Source organism: Coturnix japonica, chromosome 13 (genome assembly GCF_001577835.2).
Source record: "Coturnix japonica isolate 7356 chromosome 13, Coturnix japonica 2.1, whole genome shotgun sequence".
NCBI lineage: Eukaryota > Metazoa > Chordata > Aves > Galliformes > Phasianidae > Coturnix > Coturnix japonica.
The window spans coordinates 10,542,164-10,564,144 of record NC_029528.1 but is presented as its reverse complement, the minus strand read 5'-3'; the positions used below and the strand labels follow the sequence as shown (position 1 = coordinate 10,564,144).

General features: G+C 51.6%; 1 protein-coding gene and 1 long non-coding RNA gene across 6 annotated transcripts; one reads left to right on the top strand and one right to left on the bottom strand.

The window, feature by feature from the left end:
- The first annotated feature begins 11 nt into the window (after window positions 1-11).
- On the top strand, window positions 12-3,873 carry LOC116654053. The gene is made up of 2 exons (XR_004308915.1): window positions 12-87; window positions 946-3,873. It is a non-coding gene; the product is annotated as an uncharacterized LOC116654053 (long non-coding RNA).
- On the bottom strand, window positions 2,162-19,214 carry SH3TC2 (SH3 domain and tetratricopeptide repeats 2). 5 transcript variants are annotated; one of them, XM_015876347.1, is made up of 20 exons: window positions 18,537-18,647; window positions 16,741-17,100; window positions 16,323-16,647; window positions 15,645-15,764; window positions 14,605-14,706; window positions 14,262-14,389; window positions 13,968-14,073; window positions 13,507-13,650; window positions 13,211-13,412; window positions 12,587-12,660; window positions 11,884-12,079; window positions 10,970-11,106; window positions 10,669-10,710; window positions 8,874-10,577; window positions 8,582-8,762; window positions 7,298-7,448; window positions 6,016-6,138; window positions 5,340-5,490; window positions 4,539-4,735; window positions 2,162-3,943 (listed from the first exon to the last, which is right to left on the bottom strand). In XM_015876347.1, exons 3-20 carry the CDS (start codon window positions 16,552-16,554, stop codon window positions 3,752-3,754), a joined length of 4,182 nt encoding a protein of 1,393 aa, XP_015731833.1. In that variant the 5' UTR covers window positions 16,555-16,647; window positions 16,741-17,100; window positions 18,537-18,647; the 3' UTR covers window positions 2,162-3,751. The 5 variants fall into 5 exon arrangements, 4 of the variants coding, with proteins under 4 accessions (XP_015731833.1, XP_015731835.1, XP_015731834.1 ...); XM_015876349.1 differs by lacking the exon at window positions 16,323-16,647; XM_015876348.2 differs by lacking the exons at window positions 16,323-16,647; window positions 16,741-17,100 and having other exon boundaries at window positions 18,537-19,214.
- Window positions 19,215-21,981: the final 2,767 nt, after the last annotated feature.

Below are 21,981 nucleotides of genomic sequence, written 5' to 3'. Positions count from 1 at the left end.
TAAGAGGGGCTTCAGCGAGTAGCTGAAAACACAGGTGGATCCAGAGCCTGGAAACTGAAATGAGGCAACTTCAGAGTGGGAAGCAGGGTGAGTAATTAAGCAGAATGGCATCCATGGGGAGAAGTGATTCACCAGTACTTCTAATAGCAGCACTTCTAATAATCTATCCAAAAGATGGCTGTGGTTGAAGCTGAACTGAAGAGAGCTGCCAGCAGCAGCCAGGTTCCAGGACAGCACCGTGTAGGTGACTTTCGGGGCTGGGTGTTGGAGCACCACCTGCCACAGCCCTTCAAGGAGAAGCAGGAGCAGATTTTGGCTTGGATAAAAGCTTCATGGGATGCCCAGTGATCTCAGCTCCATCCAAGGGACATCTGCTGGCTCCCAAAGGCAACAGCCCTCCTGCCAACAGCAAATGCAAATTGCCAGATATCCATTCAGAGACCGTTTGGGGTTTTTAAGTAACCCTTAAAGCAACTCTTTCTAAAACATTAATTTTTTAAAGGGAATTAATACTATACTAATACTTTGAGCTCAAGTGTGACTTAAATTTGGGGCAGCAATGGGGGAAGGTCATGATGCAAGTGGAAAACCAGCTGCAAGGAGTTGGAGGTGCCTTAGGCAGAATTGAACCTGAGCACCATCAGTGCTGCTGCATTGCTCCCTGTGTGTCCATGTATTCTTTTATGGTCCCAATGCCACTGTCAGAGCAGGTGCAAAGAAAAAGAAGAACAAGAAACAAACTTAAAGTAGCCATCCGTAACAGTCTGCTCCATAACCAAAGCCCCTTTGTGTGCTGGTTAAGTAAGAATTTATTCTTCCTTTCTCCAGAACCTGCCTGGTGCTCAGGGGCTAATTGCTTTGTGTTCATCCCAGTTCCTGGACTGCATCCCAGCAGGTTCTATGGCAGCCAAATCCTGATCTGTTTTTCCTCTCTACTCCCTGCAGCGTGACGGGACTTGTTGGCGCTTGTGTGGTTTCCTACAGTTGTCTCCATGCTGTGGCAAGGGAGCCTCATGCTGCCGGGTTTCCTCCCAATGAGGAGCCAGAGCTGGTGGGACATCATGCTGAGCTGGGGAGCCATAAGGAGAGCTAGGAGCCACCCAGCCTGTCTTGCCACCGGATGGAGGACCGTGGCTTTGCCCAAGTATATGTAGCCACAGTGAGTGACTCCTGGATGCTGTGCAGGATCCCAGCCCCAACCTGAAGCACACCACCCAGCATGCATATTTATGATCCCAATTATCACAAAAAAAACCCACACAAAACTCACAGGTTGCTGTGTAAATAACTGATTTTTAATCTGAATGGCCCAGCTTACATATTTCACCCAGCCCTGCTCAGCAGAACAGCTGGTGTTTACTGATTTCTCATTGCTTTTCCAAGCAACGTGGAAAGATGCTGTCTGCAGAGTCACAGCTGCCCCTGAGATAAGGAGAGCTCAGGTTTGCCACTGCTCCTCCACATCCCGACAAGCCTTGGCAGCAGGGTGTGCCCAGCAGCTCTTCTCTGCTGACACCTGGGGCTGATTAATGATGCCCCATCCACAAACAGCATCCCCAGCTGCACAGTGAGCACAGGGCTCCAGCAGAGCTCACTGAGCCACAGTGTATTCCAATCAGGGATGCAGGAGGGTCAGCTGGGGTTGGTTAAGGTTGGGGTTAGGGGGCAAGTGCAGGCCCTTGGGAGGGGAGAGATGGCTCCTACCCACACCACTGAAGTGCAAACTTCCTTCCCAAGCAGCAGCGCTGCCCCCACCCAACTGCTGGACTCTGACATAGTCAGATGTTTTCTACCCCTTGACTGTCCCATAAGGATCTGAGACTGGCAGTGGGTGAAGGCTGTGCCTGGTACAGCTGGGGATGGGAAGATCTCTCCACCTGGCACAGGCAGTAAGGATTTGCAGTACTGTGCAATGAGGGAATGGTGAAAGGTGTCCACTCATAGCAGCTATTACTGCTGGATAATAATATTACTGCAAGAAAGAGTAATTTCCAAGTAATCCAAATAACTCTAGCTATCATTATGCTTCTGTCCATATCTATATTTGCAGTTACAAATGCTTCCTTCTTTTCCTAGTGCCTCTGGAGGCTAACAGCAGAGCTACGATGAGCCAGGAATTATTCTTGTCATGGTATTTCCACTGCCCAAGAATGAGCATATGTTAAAGAAATCCAGTCCCTCTTTATTCCAGGGTTTAAATGGCCCCCTGAGGAACCAAACAGCCAACTTTGGCTTTACATGGGCTTGCACTGTGGCTGGCAGTGCTGATGCTGGCGGTACCTTCAGAAGCACTCACTGAATGTGAGGATGTGAGGAGACCTGATCCACCCTGTCCCCTAATTTTTCCTCTGTCTACCCATAATGACCTTCATGCTGATGAAGAAGGGCTGGGTGATGGTGGCCAGTGCCTATAGGATGGACACTGACAGCCCAGCTCCTCCATCACAGCTCTGATCTGCCTCTATGCCCTGCAGAACCACGTCCTGTGCAGTCACCGTGCTTTGCACACACATGGCTTCTCCTCAGTGTGCCTAAAAGGCATCCAGCTCCCAGCCCTGCAGCACAGGTTTGATGGATGTCATGCCAGCACACCCAGAAGGGGCAGAGGATGATAACCCCCAGCCCTGCTGCTCCAGGACCTGAGCCATCAGATGCGGTCACCTCCTCTGGCATAAAGACCCCAAAGCATTTACTTCTCATAGACACTTCTCTCCATGCCAGGAGAAGTCTCCTCTGTGGCTGGAGGAATGCTGGATCCTTGCTCTCCCTTGGGCTCAGACACAGGAGATGGTAAGCACCATGTTTCACCGTGTTGTTCTGATGTTTAATTAGTACTAGCCACCTTGACCTCTCATCCCACTGGGAAAACAAAACCCCAAGGCCAGTGCTGAGCACTAGATGTGTGCACAGCTGGGCTGCATGCAGCTGTGCAGATCCTGGCCTCTGGGTGAGCACCTGATGTGAGCCCATGGAACGCACCAGAGGGATTCCATGCACTGCCATCCCCAAAGCTTCACTGTATTTCATATGGGACAGAGATTTATCTTTTCTGAGCATAGGGCTGAGGTTCTCCAATGGCATCGCTGAAATCAGCATTTCCAAAGTGCAGTGATGAAATAAATGTTCTGCGCTCAGCATCTACAAGCAGTGGGCCATGTAAGTCAGACGGGGCGCTTTGCAACCGGTCCCTTTGTGAACCTCCAGCGGCTGCCAGCGCCCGGAGCCCCGCTCAGCCTCCGGTGCGAGCTGCAAACACGGGGCTGTGTTGCTCCCTGGCGGTGAGCGGCTGCCTCGCTGCCTCCTGGCTGCCTTCCCCTCCCCGCCCCGGACACTGCTTTTTCTTTCCCTGCCTCCCGATGTTGAAGGGAGGCTGTGCTTTGTGTCAGTGTGGGGCACAGACCCGCAAGGAGTAGACAGCACTGAAAACAGCCAGGTTAAATAAAGAGCTACTATTCCACTTAAAACACGCTCGGGTCAGAGGACCATGTGGGGACAGGCAGTACCCTGGTACCATCCCCATCACATGCAGCTGCACTCCTGCTCCAGCACCAGCTGCTGGGGCTTCATCCTGCCCCACTATGCCAGCAGTGCCATATGCTCAGTCCTGTGCCTGAGGAATGTGGGCAGAGCCCTAAGTCCCTCATCTGGTGGGCACAAGAAGCCAAAACGATGCTGATGGCAGGACCTCTGCTGAATGCTGCTCCTGGACAGCACATGGATCATGCATGTCCCATGCTGACACATCCATCACTCAGACAACGTGGCCTCCTTCACTCAGCCACCTGGCCCGGTACGTGGCACAGCCCGGCACGTCCACAAGTCGCCGTGGGGCTCTGGGGATGTCGGCCAGCTTGGCACCAATGAGGCTCTGCAGCTCCGTGTCTCCCAGCTCAGTGGCTGCAGCGAGGGCCAAGAGGAAGTAGGCTGCTGCGTCCTGTTCATCCTAATAGTAAAGAACAGAGTGTTAGGAAGTAGTTTAATGTGAGGTCACAGGGTATGAAGATGCTGGAGCAGAGCCCAGTGGTTCCAGGCAGAACCCAGTGGCACTTGAGTGTCATGGTCTTCCATTGAGTGTTATGGGCTTGAATTGAGTGAAACGGGCTCTGCACAGTCAGTGCTAAGGGTCAGCACATTTCTTCCCAAACTACCTTTCCCTCTCAAAACGAGGAGATATGAGCATCATGTGTACTTATTCTTAAGCTGCAGATAGGAGTGGAGAGTCATGGCATGCAGCTGCCTACAGGGGTGGCTGCTCCTGCAGACAGATGTGGTTTTCCAGCTCCCAATCATAGAAGCATCCAGTTCCAACCCCTGCCAAGGGCTGGCTGTTCCTTGATCTGAGCACCTCCAGGGATGGGGCACCCACAGCCTTGGGCAGCAGTGCCAGGGTCTCACCACCCTCTGGGTGAAGAATTTCTTCCTAACTCTAACCTAAATTTCCCCTCTTATAGTTTAAAGCCTTTTCCCCTTGTCCTATTACTGTTAGACCGAGATCAAGATCTGAGCCCAACGTTGCACCACATAAAGCGGTGTCCTACCTTCAGCTTATGCAGGGTCAGGTTGCCAAGGTGGCAATACACCTTGCAGTAGTACAGGGCTTCTCCAGAGCACTGCAGCATGGGGGGACGCAGGGCGAGTGTCTTCAGGTAGCAATCTTCAGCCATCTCATACATCTGTAGAAAATAGTAGACTGTAGCCAGGCGATGGAATGCAACCAGCTCTTGCAATTGATCTCCTAGAAAAGAGTTGCTGATGTAGTCAGCCTGCAGCAGGCTCACAAATCATTCCCAGCCCAGCACACTGAGCTGCATTTGATCAACAGCTGTGGGGCAGCACAGATCTCTTCATAAGGAGACACTACGGTTGAAAACAGTCCAGAGAAAACAAAGCAAAGGGCAGGGCTGCTGATACCAATGCAGGACATGTTGTACAGGGAGTATATCATTCAAAAAGGGGATTTCTTGGTGCTGGAAAGTGTTATGACAAGACTGGTTCCATCTCAGACATTTACACTGGCATTATGCTGGCCATTAGACCTACTTCTGCAGTGGAAAGAGGTGGGTTTATTAGAACAGCTAAGGCAAAGAGGAACTGGTGAGTCCTGTGCCTTCATCAGACTTCCTGTACTCCAGTGTAGCAATAGTCCCCTCTCTCCTGTGGGACTGTCACACAGCTTAAAAAGGGAAGTGGCCCTAAAGAGATGTTACCCTTAGGATAAGAATAGATCCGGAGGACTTATGAAAGCAGGAGTATTTTCCCTGCATGTGCATGCTGCTCCCACCCAAAAGCCAGACCACTCTGCCAGCAGCTCCACATACCAGTGGGTTTGCATCACTTACCCACCCTGATGCTCAGCCTGGCTGCCAGCGTGGCAAACTCCAGCGCCTTCTCATAGCCCTGCAGCCCGATCTGAAGCTCCGTCAGCTTATTGAACAGCCGCAGCTCTGTCTTAATGGCCTGTAGCTTCCTGGCCAAGGGCACTGCCCCACCCTGGTGAGAGAATAGTGATTCTGGTGTGTTCCTGGAGGTCTGATCACAGCACTGCCCACAGAAGGCTGGCAATGCAGCAAGAGATGAACTGAGCCCTTGGCAAAGCAGGTGGACAATGGGCTGGCTGGGTTCTGGGCATCTCAGTTCCAACCCTTAAACATGAGTTTTATGTTCCCAAAGTATGTTCCTCAAAAGCTGAGCCTCCCATCTCTGCCTTTCCTTAAATGCATGAAATTCTGGCTGTGAGCACATACCCAGAATGACCACCCCACATCTGAAGCTGTTGGGATTGGTAATGCACAGCCCCTTCTTCCATCCCTCCCTCTGGGGAGATCTGCAGCTATTGCAAAATGGGCCTGTGCTCCGAGATGTCTCCTGGCAAAGTTTACATGCATGCACACTCAGAATGCCAATGTCCCTCTCCATCTTCTGCCCTTGTCTCTCCATCTTGGCCACACAGTGCTGTAGTTCCCCATGGTCATCACAGAGAAGGGACATAAGGGACATGCTCAGAGGGATCAGTACCCTGTAAAACTCCACTGCTTGATCTCTGTGTCGGTTGCCATTAAAAAAGTTATCTCCTGCTTTTTCATAGAGATCCATGGCCAAGGAGAAGTTCTCAGCTTTCAGAGCAGTCTCAATAGCTGCCTAGAAGGAAAAGGAAATGGAGTGAGACTTGGAAAGGGACACTCACACACAGACTTTGAAGTGATGAAGTAAATCACATCATCCTACACTTGAACCTCAGTGCTCCAAACAGCACAGATACACGAGCAGGTGTGTGAGACTGTCAGGCTGCATTTATAAGTGATGTGTGAGAGTGGAGCCAGGAGCCATACATATCCCTGTGCAGGGACAGAGTGCCAGACTGACCAGGTGGGGCATCCCATGGAATCAGGATGGGAGTCAGGGCAGCTACAGCCTGCCTGGTCTGTCATTATGATGTGGTGGAGGCAATGCTGAGACTGAGAAGGTGAAGAGAACCAGGACAGAGAAAAGGTAGAGTCAGTGGGATGGGAGTGATGGCAGGTGTATGAGCTTCTGGGAAGAACAGATATTTGTGCCAATTATACATGCTGCCATGATGCCATCCTCCACCCAGAGCATATTCTTTCCATCATTACAATCTGTCATTGCCAATGACCATATCAGTATATGACCCAGTCACCAGTTCAGTAGTGCCTCTAGGGCAACAGAGTGAGGACCCAAAGCATCCCTTATGTGTGCTCAGACTGTTGCTTTTCTGGATACTCCAGCTCAGTGCAATGCCAGCAGACCCAGCCAGCCTTCTGCTTGGCTTTCTTTGGGCATGTGGAAGGATTTTGTATCTTTTAATAGCATCTTCTCTTTGAATGGAGTCCTGAATTTTTTTGTGGAAGCTTTTCCTCTTTGCAGCTCATCTGATAGAATAATGTTGGAGATGGAAAGAAGCCAGTAGCCTTCTGCTCCAAGAAGTCTTTGAGCACTTCCCTGGCACCTCAGCCCTTATCTATGTGCATTTCAATGGGAACTCATCACCTGGCACTTCCTTTGACACCCTCACATCACTTTCTGGCCCACTGAATTCACAAACTTTCACCCAAGAATCTTCTAAAACCCATGTATGGAAGGAAAGTTAGGACATTTAATGCCAGATAGCACATGAGTGCTAAGGCAGCAGCTCCTTCCAGCAGCAGGTTTCTTATGCTCATGAGAACTTTCCCTTCCAAGTTTTTGAGCCCCAAATGGCTCCTGCTGATCCACACAGTTGTGATGGGAATACAGCACCAGGGTGGGAATGGGACTGCTCCAGACACCTCCCTCATACCTGAAAGTACATATCCACCAGCTCATCTTCCTGCATGAGATAGTACAGCCTTCCTGCCTGCAGCCAGGCCTCTGCTGCCTTGCCAGTGTCCTCGAGGTCAATGAAGATCCTCAGACTCTGTTTGGTGCAGTCCAGTGACAGTCTCAAAGCCCTGTGATGGTAAGAGGTAAAAAAACACTACAGAGCAATCACAGGATGCCAGCAACCAGCTGCACAGCTGCCACCACACCTTCACTTCCCAGCCACTGCCTGGCACCCAGAGCCAAATCTATGGCTGTTTGTCCCTTGGTGCTGGCAGAAGGACAGTTCTGTGCCACACATGCAGGGCCAGCTGTCTCCTTCTCAAGCTCTGTATCACCTGAGGACAAAGGGCAGGCAGCAGGATGAGGTGTTTGGTTGGACATGCTGCCTGCAGAACGTGGCTGCAGCCAGGGCTGGGGGCAGTGCCCAGGGCATGTTTGCTTGCTTGGTATCTTGCTTGAAACTGTGCTCCAGCTGTCCTTCCAGGGACCTGGGTGCTTTGTGAACTGAAATAGCACCGCTCACATGACAGGCGTCTGCTTCCTAAATTCCTTCCCTCTGAACTCACAGTGACCCAGTGAGGGAAGGTGAATATCCAATTAGTGACAGCCTCTGCCCGCTTATCCTTCTGGGACACAGGATCTAGCCACCCACTATTTGACATACCTGCCTTGAAAAACTGAAGAAAGTCTGTGGTTGACCCACATATTCTTCTTCCCTCCTGCCTAAACTAATCCATCACCTGCATGTGTCAAACAGGAGATTGAAAGGTGAGCTGATACCAGGTCTGAAGTATATCCCCGATGAAAATATTCCAGCAGCAATAGGAAGGGCAGGCTCAGAGGCTGGAGGCTGAAGCCAGGGTTATTTAAATAACAGATAAGGAGTCTATTTTTACTAGTGAACAGTGATTAATCACTGGGATAAGCCTCCAAAGGAAGTGATGAATTCCCTGTCACTAAGTCCCCTCTGAAGAAGACTGGATGTCTCTCTGGAAAGCTATGTTTGGCCATCCCCCAGTTTTATCCCAGCTAGCAGCATTTGCTGGCTGTCCCTGTGATCTGGCTGACATTGAGCTGTTCATGTAGCACACAGGGACAGCTCCCAGATCTCAGCCACTCAGCACCCACCACCTGTGAGCACCCCACCTCCCTGCAGGGCCTGTGCTGCAAACAAGATGGAAAAGCCACTGCTCTTGCATGGATGAGCATAGACTCCTCTCTAACAGCATCTGCACAAGAAGCAGCCAAGCTGAGGACTTACTCAGGGGTGCCCAAAGCCTGGTAGAGCTGGCTGAGGGTCTGCCGGACATTGCCTTCCAGCTCTCTGTCCTGGAGTTTCTGTGCCAAGGAGACCCGGTGCTCATGGTAGGTAATACAGGCTTGGAGGCTGGGGCACACTTGGCTGTAGAAATGGCAAAGAGCCTCAGTGACGTGAAGCTGACCTGCATGGTAGGGAGAAGGGAAAAGGACAGCTCAAGGGGCTGTTAGGGATCTAATGGGGTGCTGCACTGAGGTGAGCACTGCCCCATCCCTGCCAGCAAAACTATACTCACTCCTCATATTATGCCACTTCAGGGCAAAAACCAGCGCAAGTTCATAACAGAGTTTGCCATCTTCCATCCTCCGCCTGCTGACCATGGCCTGTGCCAGCCACAGCAGCACATACACCAACTCCAGCTCCAGCTCCTCACTGCCCTGCAGCTCAGCATACAGCTGGGCAGCCTGCAGCAGGTAGAGCTCAGACAGCTGACTCGCCCCCCGCGACTGGCTCAGCTGCCCCAGGTTGGCCAGGGCAATAGCCTGGTTCCTCTTGTTCCCAGTCTCCTTGGCTTTGTGCAGTGCCTGGAGGTAGTTTTCTGCGGCCTTCTGCACCTGCCCTGCTCCTTTAAGGGCAATGGCAAGGAGGTTGTGCACCACTCCACCCTGCGTCACACTGTCTGTCCCGTGCAGGGAATGTAAGAGCTGCCCCATGATGTCTGCTGCTGGGCCTGGCTGGCTGCTCAGAAGGTACATCCACCCCAGAGAGAGGGAGGACTCGAAAGCCTCCTCCTCGCCTATCAACCTGCTGAAGGCCACAGCCTGGGCTGCATAGCACACTGCCCCATCCAGCACACCATGCTGAAGGTACAGCCGGGACAAAATGATGCTCAGACTCCTCTGAGTGGTCACTGCTCTGCCCTCACAAGAGAAGTGCAGTGCCTGCTTGAGGTAGGAACACGCCAGGGCTGGGATGCTGCTCCTCTCCAGCTGGTTTCCCAGGAGCTTGGACATATTTTGAAGGATGAAGCCAGCTTTCCAAATGGGTGTTGGTGTCCCTTTGATGCCACTGGGAACAAAAGACCTGGCAGAGGCAAGTGCAATGCTTGGCAAGCACTTCTTGTCATACAAATAGCTCAGGATGGGGGTGGCATCCAGTGGCACAGCTCTAGTGTCCTGTCTGAATAAGATGGTGCAGAGACACTGAAGATGCTCAATAAAGGGCAGCACTTCATCATTTTTTCCCAGCTGGAGAAAGAGCTTGACAATGAGGAAGCAGACTCGTGCTTCCAGTGGAGCATTCCCCACAGCAATGGCCTCTCTTAGGACGTACATCATCACCCTCAGCTCATGCTCAGAGCTGAAGGAGCGGCTGGGCAAGCAGACAAGCAAGGCCACCATTTTTCCCAGCAATGAAGAGAACTTGTTTTTCATGTTCTGTTTCAGGTAGATGGAAGCAAGGTTCACGTGCAAGGCAGCCAGCAGGGGCAGGTCCTCAAGGCCCCTGTCCAGGGTGCTCATGGCTTCCTCAAAATAGACTCGAGCCTGGGAGAACTTGACTTTTTTCATACAGAGCTTACCCAAGAGGAAACAGAGCCTGACATGGGCCCAAACTGAATGAGTCCTCTTGGCCCAGTTCCTGGATGTCTCGAGGTACAAGACCAGTTCATCCTCATCAGAGAAACCGTAAAAAGTGGAGTTGAGAAAGGAGAAACTGAGATCGTAGAGGCTTTGAAAACAGGGCATATAACTGTCTTGGTTAAGGAAGGTCAGTATAGGTTCAAAGACATCAGCATCTTCCATGTGTCCAGCATTCAGGTCAATGAAGAACTTGGGATCATCAAAATCATTCAGCTTGTCCAGGAGAACATCTTCCCATGTAGCAGGGGCTGACTCACTCCCTGGGCTGGACTGCTCTGAGGTGCTGGCTGTGACCAAGCTGTTTATCTCCTCCCAGGACTCGAGTAGCTGTGTGTCCTTACAGCCACGGAGAACAGCCTCTGGAATGGGACAGACAAATGACAGTAGGTGTTTCTCCATGTCAGAATTCACTCTGTAGCATCACTGTAATGGCATTCTCCATGCACTCACCTGATGGTGCTTTCGGGAATGCGGCTGTGGGTTCAAAACCATCTACACAAAGAGACAAAACAAACAATCCATAGGCTTGTTTAGTGCCAGAATGCAGACAAAGCACTCTAAACTGCTAAGCCTCAGACCCATGTCTGAGAGAGCAGGATCACTGCTGGCCACAAACACCATATAAAGCTGCAGTTCCAGCCCCTCTATATTCTGGAGTTTGGCTTAGTGCACAACCATGGAGAAAAGGCAGAGAGAAACTAGGTGTGCTTTCCATGGGAGCAATGGAGCTATGTAAGGGGAGGGAACTCACCCAGGCGGTACACAGAGGTGATGTCAGTGCGAGCCAGCTCTCTGAGGAGGGTGGCAAAGTGCTGCTCACCACCATTGCAGGGGATGCTCAGGAGGAGCAAGTTTTCTTCTTCGCTCAGAAACACCAATCCCTTTTCCCTAGGTTGAGATATATGACACGGAAAAACAGTCAGTGTCTCTGCTGTTCCATAGTGTCAGAGAAAACTGCCTGAGATTCATCTTGAGTGAACCTGACCCAGGAAAGCCCAACAAATGCAAACAGACCTAGCAACAGCTTAAGAACCCCATTATCCCATATGCAGTCTTGGAGGAAAAGCCTTTTTGAATGTGTATTGAACTGGAGGTGTCTTTAAGCCAGAAACAAAGACAGCTGCTGGGTCCTAAGAGAGCAGTTGCCAGCCATGCTCCTCAGATAGCCCTTGTCCCTGTCCTGGCATTCAGTTCTGCTCAGCGAGCAACTGTGCCAATTGCTGCACCCCACAGAAGGCAAAGGGGCAGAAGGAAGCAAAGAAAAATTCTGAGCAATGCTTAGAGCCCTTTCCCTTGCCAGACTCACAGCCCCTCAGAGAAAAACTAAGACAAGAACATTTCTATTTGAAACAGTGAAGCCAGTTCATCTGGTACACAGATGTCCTGGGCTGCCTTAGCCAGCTCTAACCCAGAGCCAAACCTGTTCCCCTGCAAGAATTACCTGAAGCAAGTGAAATATGATGGCTTTGTCTGGGCACAGACTCCTGCTGCGTGTTGACAGAAAAGCCTGGCTGAGGCTTCTGGACGGACCTCACATGGATCCTCTACAAAGTCCTTGCAAAGCAAACTACCTGCCCTGGACTCCCTCATAGCCTTGAGCTGGGACTTGGAGTTGACCCTTCCTTTCCACCCAACTTGAAATCCAGATAGTAGCACTAAACTTACAGAGGTTCACAAGCCTCAGCATTTACAGATCGCACTGGGACGAAGCCGATGTTCCCATTGCTTAGAGATTTGCCCACAAACCACGGGAGTCCTGGAAGGAGGAAGCCGATGACTTCTATGCTGTCTCCCTTGGAGAAACTCAGTTCATCCCATGCTGCTCCTCTGTGGTCCGCTGTGGCTGTGCATTTGCCTTTGACTGGCAAACAAAGGCAAACAGCAGTATTTCATTGTGAGGTTCACCATTACAACTTCCTTACTAGAAAACTTAGGTGAGAAGAGCATGTCAGCTTGAGAAGACTGCCTCTCTGTTCCCCAGGATTTGTTGTGCTCTCAGATTCAGATCTCTGCAGTTTCTTCATGAGAAAAAAGATATTTTGATAAAATATACAGGAGGAATGAGTAAAATCCCACAAAGCCAAAGAGTGAAGCTGCTGGGAGCTGCACTATTGAAGGCAGCTGGAAAAATGAAGATGCTGTAGTTTTACAGGAGATGGACTGTCTCAACTTTCTGCTAGGAGTGAAATCCTTAACAGTGCAAATGTCCAGGAGAATCTGAGGATGCAATCCTCCCCTGCAGCACCTCACAATGGAGTGCCATTGTCAGATCAAGAGATGGACCCTTTGCATTTTGGACCAAACCCAGGTCTTCAAGAGCCATGCCCATCACTGGGAAGGGCAGTGACCCTACATGGTTATCACTCACCAATCAGTTGAGAGGTTGTCCCACTGATCTCCTGGGAGATACCAAAACTCATGGCGTAATTCTTCAGAAACCATCTGCAAAGCAAAAGGGAACCTTGTTGGTCCTCTCCAAGCAGCCCTCAGGCCACCCCCAAGGGACAGTCTCACACAAGCCAGGCAGATGGACAGCACAGCAAATCCAGCCATGCCTTTCAATGGTGATGTGGGGCACAGAGGGCAGCTTGCACCTCCCATGTGCAGCTTTATACCTTGTGGAAAGTGTAGGATGATTTTGCCAGAGGACTTCACCGTATAATATCTGCGCATATCTTCATGACTCAGACACAAATGAAATATCAAGCCACATTTTGACTGACACTACTATGATCTAGGATGTTGTTTTGCTGTCACAGGTAATCGTATGTATGACCTAAATCAATACTATACAAGAATGATACCAGAACTACATCCTTGCTTCATCCCTATAATGGAACCTGAACTGATTCCAGTCATCTTGATGCATATTCTCACACAGTTATAGGGCTCTTGCCCAATGTAAGAGCAGCTCCTTACTCCTGATTTGGTGTCAGCTGGTGCATCAGGAATGGATCTTGGCTTGAACACCATCAATTGCCTGTCTACTTACTGGTAGAATGGGTGAGGTACTGGCTCTAGGGCAGCCACAGGTACCAGACCTCGCTGGCCTGTCAGCAAGGATATCGCTTCCCATTTGGATTCCTCTCCAATGTTCTTCACATGGACAAGCTCATTCCTGCAGAGCTGCAGACCTTCCTGTCCCTCCCCCTCTGACTGGCACGCACTGGGCACTGCTCTGGAATAAAAGTGACCTGTGGATAGAAAGAGTCATGGCCAGGTCAGTGTCACTGGCACAAGGCAGAGCCCAGAAGTGATCTACACCACAGCCCTGAAATCCCTCCTCACCTTCCTGGAGCAGCAGACCCAGATATATGGTGGCCAAGCGATTTTCATCCATGGACACTGTGACCTCTGTGTCCTCCACCAGAGCACAGTTCAGCCAGTACTCCTGCTCAAAGAGAAGCTGCTCCAAGCAGTGGCCTACATAGCCTAAAAACAGAGGGAAAGCAGTGTCAGCACCCTGCTTTGCTGGGCTGCATGCACTGCTCTTCGGTTGTCTCCCAGTCTGCCATTTGCAACAGAGCTGCAATAGAGGAATTACCCAAAAGACAACCTCCCACATCTTTATTACAGATCCAGAGAGTTGCTTTGTGAATCTGTACATGAATACCAAGGCCTTCTGATTAACATTCCTTCCTCTTTAAGCTATTCTCTCTGTTACATTACATTTATGGCTTGTCACAGAATACCTTCTCCAAAAAGGCTCTTCACACTGTTTGGATCACCCCCGACCTTGAAACCATTACCTAAAGTTAGATACGTAGAAAACTTCCAGACTTCTTCCAGGGTTTTGAAGGTGAGGAGGAACCGATCTTCCTGTGCCTGTATGCACAGCAGCCTGGCTGACAGCTCCTGCATGGAGACAAAGCAAAGCTGAAGGGCTTGGAATCATCCATGGGGTCTCCTTTGGCAGCGTAGCAAGCAAATCAGACCCCAGGGTGCAGGAGCACATGCTGGGGAACTTCCCAGTGTGTTGGGTGTCCCATCACACATCCATCCCACCAGGACAGGAGCTCCTCAGTGCCGTGCTCTGTTCCTACCTTGAACAGAGCGCAGACATCTCTGTCATCATTCTCCAAGGCCCACAGCTTCCTTCTGGCTGCTTCCTGCAGCTGGGCATTGGGGCACCGTGAGGAGCGGCTCTCAATGGAGAAGAAGAGTGAGATCTCTTGAAAAGGAAATATGCAGGGTTAGAAGGCAGGAGGAGCTCCATGCAACACATCAGCATCACCAGAGCTCAGCCTTAGGAAGCATGATCCAATCCCATCCTCCTCATCCAGACACACAGATGAGGAACTCAAGGGGTAACAGTGCTTGGTTACCACAGTGCCAGGCTGCATGAAGTTGCTGGAGATATTGGTGATGCTGAAGGCAGAACCTTACCTGGTGGAAAGCCCTCCCCAGCCGCCAGCAGCACTGAAGAGGGGTCTGGGGTCCCTTCTGCTGCCTCAGCTGGGCTGCTTGGCTCTGACGTGCCTGCCTTGCCTACACAAGGACACAGAAGAGCCACTGTCAGGTTTTGTTGTCGTTTATGGGACTTAATGCCTAAACACAACACCCAAAAGCAGAGTCCATAGGCCATGCTGCATGTCTGGCTGGGGAACTGCAAAAGTCCGGCTTCACCCTAAAATAATGCTCTGGTTGCTATCTGAAATCCAAGCTGTTTTTTCTCTGCTTTATATGTCATCAACTGTTGCCACAGAGGATTCAGTATAGGAAACTTTAGCTGGTATTTATGTTAATGATGGCGGCAGCACATAAAAATCCAGCTCACCCTTCTGCAGCTGTATTGGCTGTGGTGGGGTAATAAGATTGAAAAGGAGTTATTGTCAGCAACTGGATAGAACTCACTAGACAAACATGCCCAGAGATCTGAACCGGGCCATGGTTAGTGGGCAATATTGGTGGTTGGGGGACAGCTGGATTAGATGATCTTAGAGGTCTTTTCCATGATTCTATGATTCTATCTGGAGCTGGAACAGTATAGTGGCTTTTCTAAACCACTCTTGTCACTGTTACATATTCTATAGTCATTATGTAGCCAGCTTTGCTAGGGAATCAAATAAACTGTTATTTCCACAAAGAGTTATAATCCTTATATACAGTCAGCAGCAAAGAATGGCCCAAGGCCGGACATGCGATTAATGGGCTTTTCTTTGAAAGAAAAGCCTCTACATTTATCAACAGTTAATATGAGTGCTCTCAACAAAGGACTTCATCCAGGAACTCCTTCTCCCCACCCCCCAACCCCACCCTTGCATGGGGAAACAGAGGCTGGGAAGTAAAAGGAGCCGGAGGCAGAACTGAAACAGAGCGTCTGCAGCCAGGGCTGGGCTGCAACTCCTTCCCACGTCCCTCCCTTCCCCTCCACCCCACAGCCCAGCAGACCCTCAGCATGGTGTTTCCTTCCCAAGGACAGGTACCTGATGCCATGGTCTTCTCCCACCACCATCGTCCCCGGTGCTCGGCTGTGCTGTGCTGCAGTTGGTCCCAGTGTGGTGGGAGCAGGGGTGAGCGGGGGCAGCAGGACTCACACTCCTCAGCTGGGAAAGAGGGGCGGTGGGGAGAAGCATTCAGAGCCCTGAAGGGATGCTCCCAGCCTAAGGGATCTCCTGGCATCTCAGGGGCAGCTAAGGTGAAGGAGGGGGCAGGTGGGGCACTGCTCATGCTGGTGCTGCCAGCAGTGCGACCAGGCATGATGGGGTTCCTCACTGAGCAGGCCAAATGGACGGAGTAAGGGCTCCCGTGGGTGAGAGGAGAAGTGTGTTTGCTCCCAGCTGTGCTGGCTGCTACTTCACTGTTTATTTTCATTTGGGCCCAGCTCAGAAAGGGAACTTGAGAATTTTTGGAGAGACCAATTGAAACTGCTGGTGGAGAGTTGTTCCTAATTGTGCTAGTGACTCATTTACATCCCCAGTGCTGAAATATTTTGTAATGTGGGGCAGGAAACAGCCCCAGCCCTGAACTAAGAGTGGTTCCAGGCTTTCCAAGCCCTCTCCTGGCAATGAGACCTCCCCAGCAGCACCAGCAACACGATACCCATATATCCCACAGCCCCATTTGAACAGAGCAGGGCTCTGACCTCCCAATGGATAGCTTACCTGTACACCCCAGGGCCAGGTCCTGGTGCCAAGGGGCCCCCAAACAGCAGCCCATGTGTCCAGCATTGCCACCAGCCCCAAGCCGGCAGAATGCTGCTGTGCTGCTGGAGGAAGTGAGCCTCTCACTGCTGGCCTCACTGCAGCTCAGCCCGGCCACAATGCACAATGGGCTTTCAGAGCAGACCCTGTGTGCTGGCAAGGCGGGGGCCGGGCACATCCCACCAGCCAGCATCACTGCCCCGCTGTTGCCCTGGGCTGTGCTCTCGCCCTCGCCTTTGGGTGCCTGTCACCAGGCCCACGTGGCACATTCCTCTCATTCCTCCTGCTGGAGAACCAAGCTTCAGTCTGGCCTCTTGGGAGATCTGCAGCCCCCAATCCAAAGCAACCCGCATCCAGTGCTGCTGCAAACACCCCTCACCTGCTGGCACTACCTGCAGCTCCTCCAGCAGCTTCCATCTGCTCCTGCATTGCCTTCAGCTCTGTGGGCAGAGCAATGGCCCAGCGAGCTGCCAGTCTCTACAGCACTAAGAGCCAGCTCACTTGGGGCGGGTGGGACTCATCTGTGGATCAGCAGAGCTGTCTGAACCCCAGCGTGAGCCCAGGAGGGATGATCAGGCAACACAGACACTCTATGCTGCCCGTGGTGGATTCTGGCTCTCTTTTTGCTTGTACACGCTGACCTTCACCCAGAGACAGCAGCAGGACCCGCTGGGTGGCCTCAGTGTGCTATGGGCTGCAGAGCTGTGCAGAGCATCCCTGGGAAAGGTCAACACAGCCCCTGCGTGAAAGAAAGAAAACACCACAAAAGAAAGTCTAGGGAGATAAGTCACAGGCAGAGAAGGCCTCTAGAGATGCACTTTTCCTTTAGGAATGGGCCGATTGCCAGCACAGCAGTGCCCTTCTTGCCATGAAGCAGTGCTGGCACTCCCAGATGCCAAAACACTGAGGCTGCCGACCATCCTTCTCACCCTCCCTGCTTGCAGCACTTAGTGTGAGAGTGGAAAGCACCACTGTTATTTCCCAGCATGCCAACACTGAACTGATCCTTCCAATGCAGAAGAGGACAGATGCAAAGGTGAGCTGCTGGGACACGCTCTGCCCCTGGCAAGGAGGCCGCCTGCTCCCATGCACCACGTCCCAGGAAGCTCCGCATTTAGAAAACTCCTGCAGTCGACCTAGAGATGAGCTGACAGTGCGAGGGCTGGAGGAGGAACTGAGCTCCCAGCAAGGCTCCCAGAGCACCCAGGTTCTATATGCACATCCCAGGTCTGTGTGATGCCAGGCACAGCTTTGCAGTGAGGTGCTGCTGGTTTGGGGCTGCAACAAGGCACCTCTTTTCTAACAGCCTTTCTGCTTCACACGGGATGCTGTTTGTTTTAGCAATATCAATTTATAAATTACTGTCAAATCCTTCTGCACAGAGGACAGTGCTCGAACAAAGATGTCCTCATTTGTTGTTTTGAAATCTCTGTGCTTTTAAGTTTATCTAAACAACCTAAGGACCAAACCCACCACTCTACAGGTAAAGGTAGACCTCATGTTTGACCTGGAATGTAATTTTCCTTTTGGCCATCAGCCCAAACTGCTCCCATTGCACTCTCCTGTTGTGCCTCGGTAGCACCAGGACTCATGCACAGCCCTTGATGCTGCTGATGCCATCCCAGCCTCCCACGTTAGTAGAGGCTGCAGAGCAATGCTGTGGGATCCCATCTGGTACAGCCCACTGCTGACCCCCAGGACCTCCCCTCTCTGTGCAGCCCCAGCAAGCGCTGCTGCCAGCTGTGTGTCCCTCCCAGGGCAATGAGTGGGAAGTGGGTGCTGCCCAGCACCACTCACCCAGAGATGCAGCACTGCCAGTCTCTGGGGCTGTTTGACAGCTGCACCCTCCTGGGACCAAATACACTTTGCTAGATCCAGTGACTGCTGGTACAATTTCTCCTATCATTCTCCTATTGATTCCTGCATAGGAAAGACCTCAGACAAACCTATTCCTCTCTAGTATGCTCATAACCCCTGAACCTCAGCTAACTACCTGAACCTCAATCTCCAACAAGACTAACAATCCCGATATGGATCTATGCTGCTGTGCTCCCTCACCGAGCTTCTCCCGGCACCTGCAAGAACTGCTTTCCCAGCCATGTTTGCTCAGCTGGGGCTGGCCAGCACCCAGACAGCTAGGTATGGCCGTCCTGCCCCGTCCTGCCCCATACTGACCTGATCTGCAGGGCCCCACAGCGTGTCCTCCTCGCAGAACCTCAGCTCCCACCTCTCCATTCAGGTCCCCGTGTGTGCTCAGAGGTGCAGACGTGAGTGTGCCCAGCGCCGCCACTCCCTCATATGGGGAAAGGAATTTCTTCCCAGAGCCACTTATCATCTCGGGAGCCTCTGTTTCCCAGCAGAGCAGAGGTCAGCACACTGCCCTGCCATAATCCACCCGGTATGCTGGTTGGGTGCGGGCTCTGGGGGGAGCCCCACTGCTAATCCCATGCCACATTGAAAACAACAGAAGGGTTAACAATCTCTTCCAACAATCCCGTTTCCTTTGGGGAGCACGCAGAAGTTGACCATTCCGTGGCAGGTTCAAAATGAAGCCTCCCTGCTTCTCATTTCGTGCTCTAAAAGTGAACCTGAAAGAAAAAGGAAATCAAGCCCCAGCCTGACGGCAGCAGGGACAAAGCAAACAAATGCGGTGGAGCATTTTGTTTCAGGTCAAACAAACTTCTCTTCCGTGGTTTTGATGCTCGATGCCAGGCAGAGCTGTACTTTCCTCCCCCACCCGCTGAGACCCCTCCGGCGCCAGCAGCGCAGCTGGGCACAGGGCAGAGTGCACTGGGGGCATTTCCTCATTCCTGCACTCCTGTTCCTGCTTCCACCTGCTGCAGGCAGGCTGTGACGGGCACCTGCAGTGCAGCTCCTGCTCTGTGTAGCTCAGTGCAGCCCAAAGGTGCTGCTCTGCACAAGGGAACGTGCTTCCATCCAGCAAGCAAAGGGTTACACGGCCACGGGGCTGTGCCCAGCTGAACTCAGCGTTTGGTGCTCAGAAGTGCTGAGCCCTGCGCCTCTCCCAGCTCGCATTGTTTGCAGTTGGGGTGGAGGAAGTCAGCACTGCTGGACAACAGGCGGTGCAGCTCAGCCGTGTGGTTTGGAGCCCCCCAGTTATACCGCTGCCCACAGCCTGTGCTGATTGTGGGGTCTGCAGCATGGGGGGCTGCTGCTGTGGTCTCATCCCCCCTGTTTGGTTTGGGATCCATAGCCTCCTCCCTGCTTCCCATGCCGTCAATGTGGCACTAATGAGGCTTTGGAGAAGTTGTGGGAGATGTTCAGTGGGTTTTGGAGCTGTCATGGAAAACCTCTCCCTGCCTCTAGAAGAGCTCCTTCCAAAGCTGTGGGGCTGCAGAGGCAGCACAGAGCTCACATCCTCTGTCTGATAGAAACTAGCAACTCCTGAAAGAACCCTGAGCCCTCCAGCTGGGTCTCTCCTGCCTGCACTGGGACAAGGTGACAGGAGAATAGGGTTATTCCATGCTCCTGCCACACAAGGGGACATGAGGAGATGTACTGTGAGCTTCTGATGTTCCCAGCTTGTTCCACATCCCAGACCCCCAGCCCTCATGGATCAGGTATGTCCTGGGCAGGTTTCCCTCGCCAAGTGCAGAGGCTTTTGTATTCCAGTCCAATAAACATGAAAGAAAGAAGCACCGTGTCCTTATTTGAGAAGCGCTCAGGAAGCCCCATCAGCAGAGTCGTGTGCCTGAGAGAGGCACACCTGAGAGCCTTCCCCTCTATGTCCAGCAATGCCTTACCAGACTTTTTCTGCTTTGAAGACCTGGCATCCCATCTGCACAGCTCCACAGGGGATGCTCATTAGCTAATAGCCAGCCCCGCAATGCACACAGCGCAGGCAGCCTCTCCCCCTCTGCTCCTTAGTTCCCAGAGCCAATAGATGGCAGCAGCCGCCGCGCCATCAGCTTCCCGACTAAAGCATTTCCCCGCATCTCTCCCTCTATTACTCTTCCCTGCCTCTGTTCTTACCTTTTTCCTATTTTGCCGTTGAAACAGGAATGAATAGGACAAGAAATGAGAGCTAAAAATGACGGAGTGAGCACAGCGCCATGGATCTCCCATCATTCATTTTTCAATCTCAGACGCTGTAGGAAAACACTCCCAGAAGCTTGTTTAGCTCATCTTATAGACAACAAACCTTTATAGAATCCCAACAGTTTCCTACCCCTTCCCCTACCAGTATTCATGACACAGGGTGCAGGGGGCTGAGTCACTGGGTCAGAGTCTGCCCCAAGTCAGAAAGGACCCCTAAGGTTCATCGAGTCCAGCTCCTGGCAAATTCAGAGCTTTAAGCTCAAGTTCCGTGTTACAACCACACAATAAAAGGAAAGAATTTAAAGCAATGTTCCAGCAATTTTGGCCAGCAAGGAGCTGTAGGCTTTCCTCCAAAGGGACGGGAGTAAAACCGATGAAGATAGGAATTGCTTATGCTGATCTTGAGGGGTTTTGTGAAGAGCTTAATGAGCCAAGATGCTGGTGAAGGTGTTGGTCCTGGTGCTGTTTGCTTTTAAAAGGAAACAAAGCAGCTCAGCGAGGCTAAGCATCGTGTTTTGATATTTTCAGGGTGGAACATTGTGATTTGTCGGCTCGCAAAGCTTTGCCGCTTCAGTTTTATTTCTTTCTTTATGTCTTTATTTTGCATAAAGCAGAGGTTGAAATCAGAATGAAAGCTTTCGCTTTAAGCTAATTAATCTGAACACTTTGATGCAAATCCCGTTGTGTTTTCTCAGTTTTGTTCTCCGGGAATTTATTTTAAGTGCCTGCATTCCATTTTCAGACTTGGGGAAAGGAAGGAAAAAAGTGAGATTTCCTATAGAAGAGATAACCCACCGTCCAGCCAGGGCTGGCAATTCTGCAACAGTTCTTATGCTAAGAAGAAATGACTTTTTTTCCTAATAATGAGGTTCAATCTCACTCTGAACTGCCCAGGCAGAGTGGGATGGGGATCAGCCAAAGGCGTGAGATGGGGAAGGTGATGTGTGGTGGTGGGAAGGAAGATTCTGTGCCCCCAAAAAGGGCTGCTTGGTTCAAAGAGCTCAACACTCAGCCCCAGAAGTCCCCAAGTTCTGCAGGAACTGCTCCGATTCTCAGTTTCCCTGTGAAACAATATGAGGAACAAAAGGAAGAACAAGCCCTTGCGATAACGCGGCTCCAGCAATGAGAAAGCAGCAGCATGTGCCAAGGCTCAATGGCTCTTACGGGTAACACAGCCAGAGGGCCCTGGGGAGCTCATTGGGCACCGTGCCTGCTCCCCTGCACCCGCTCCTCCCACATCCCACTCCCAGCCCTCATTGCCCTGGAGCCTCACAGTGGGCATAGCTGCCCTGCAGCACTATCCTGCAATCCCAACTCAGGGCCAGAGGGAGTGCGATGTTTGCCCTTCCATTGAGTCCCCGCTGCTTCAGGGAATTTAAAAGGGAAAACTAAAAATAAACCCAACTTCCTATGACCTTTCATGGGTTGAAATGGAGCTGGCAGTGGGAAAGCGGGTCAGGTACCTTGGGGCCAGAACCGCAGCTGGAATAAATCTCCCTTTGCTTCACTGTGCCTGGCCCTGTGGGTGGGTGTGCAGGGCTGGGAGCAGCAGCTGCACCAG

Excerpts from the sequence above, each read along its gene's own strand:
- SH3TC2 (XM_015876346.2), bottom strand. The coding sequence starts at position 16,032 with ATGAAAATAAACAGTGAAGTAGCAGCCAGCACAGCTGGGAGCAAACAC. Across the intron at positions 10,711-10,969 it reads CACCTCTGTGTACCGCCTGG|ATGGTTTTGAACCCACAGCC; the intron begins GTGAGTTCCCTC and ends CTCTTTGTGTAG. Across the intron at positions 10,578-10,668 it reads ATTCCCGAAAGCACCATCAG|AGGCTGTTCTCCGTGGCTGT; the intron begins GTGAGTGCATGG and ends GTCCCATTCCAG.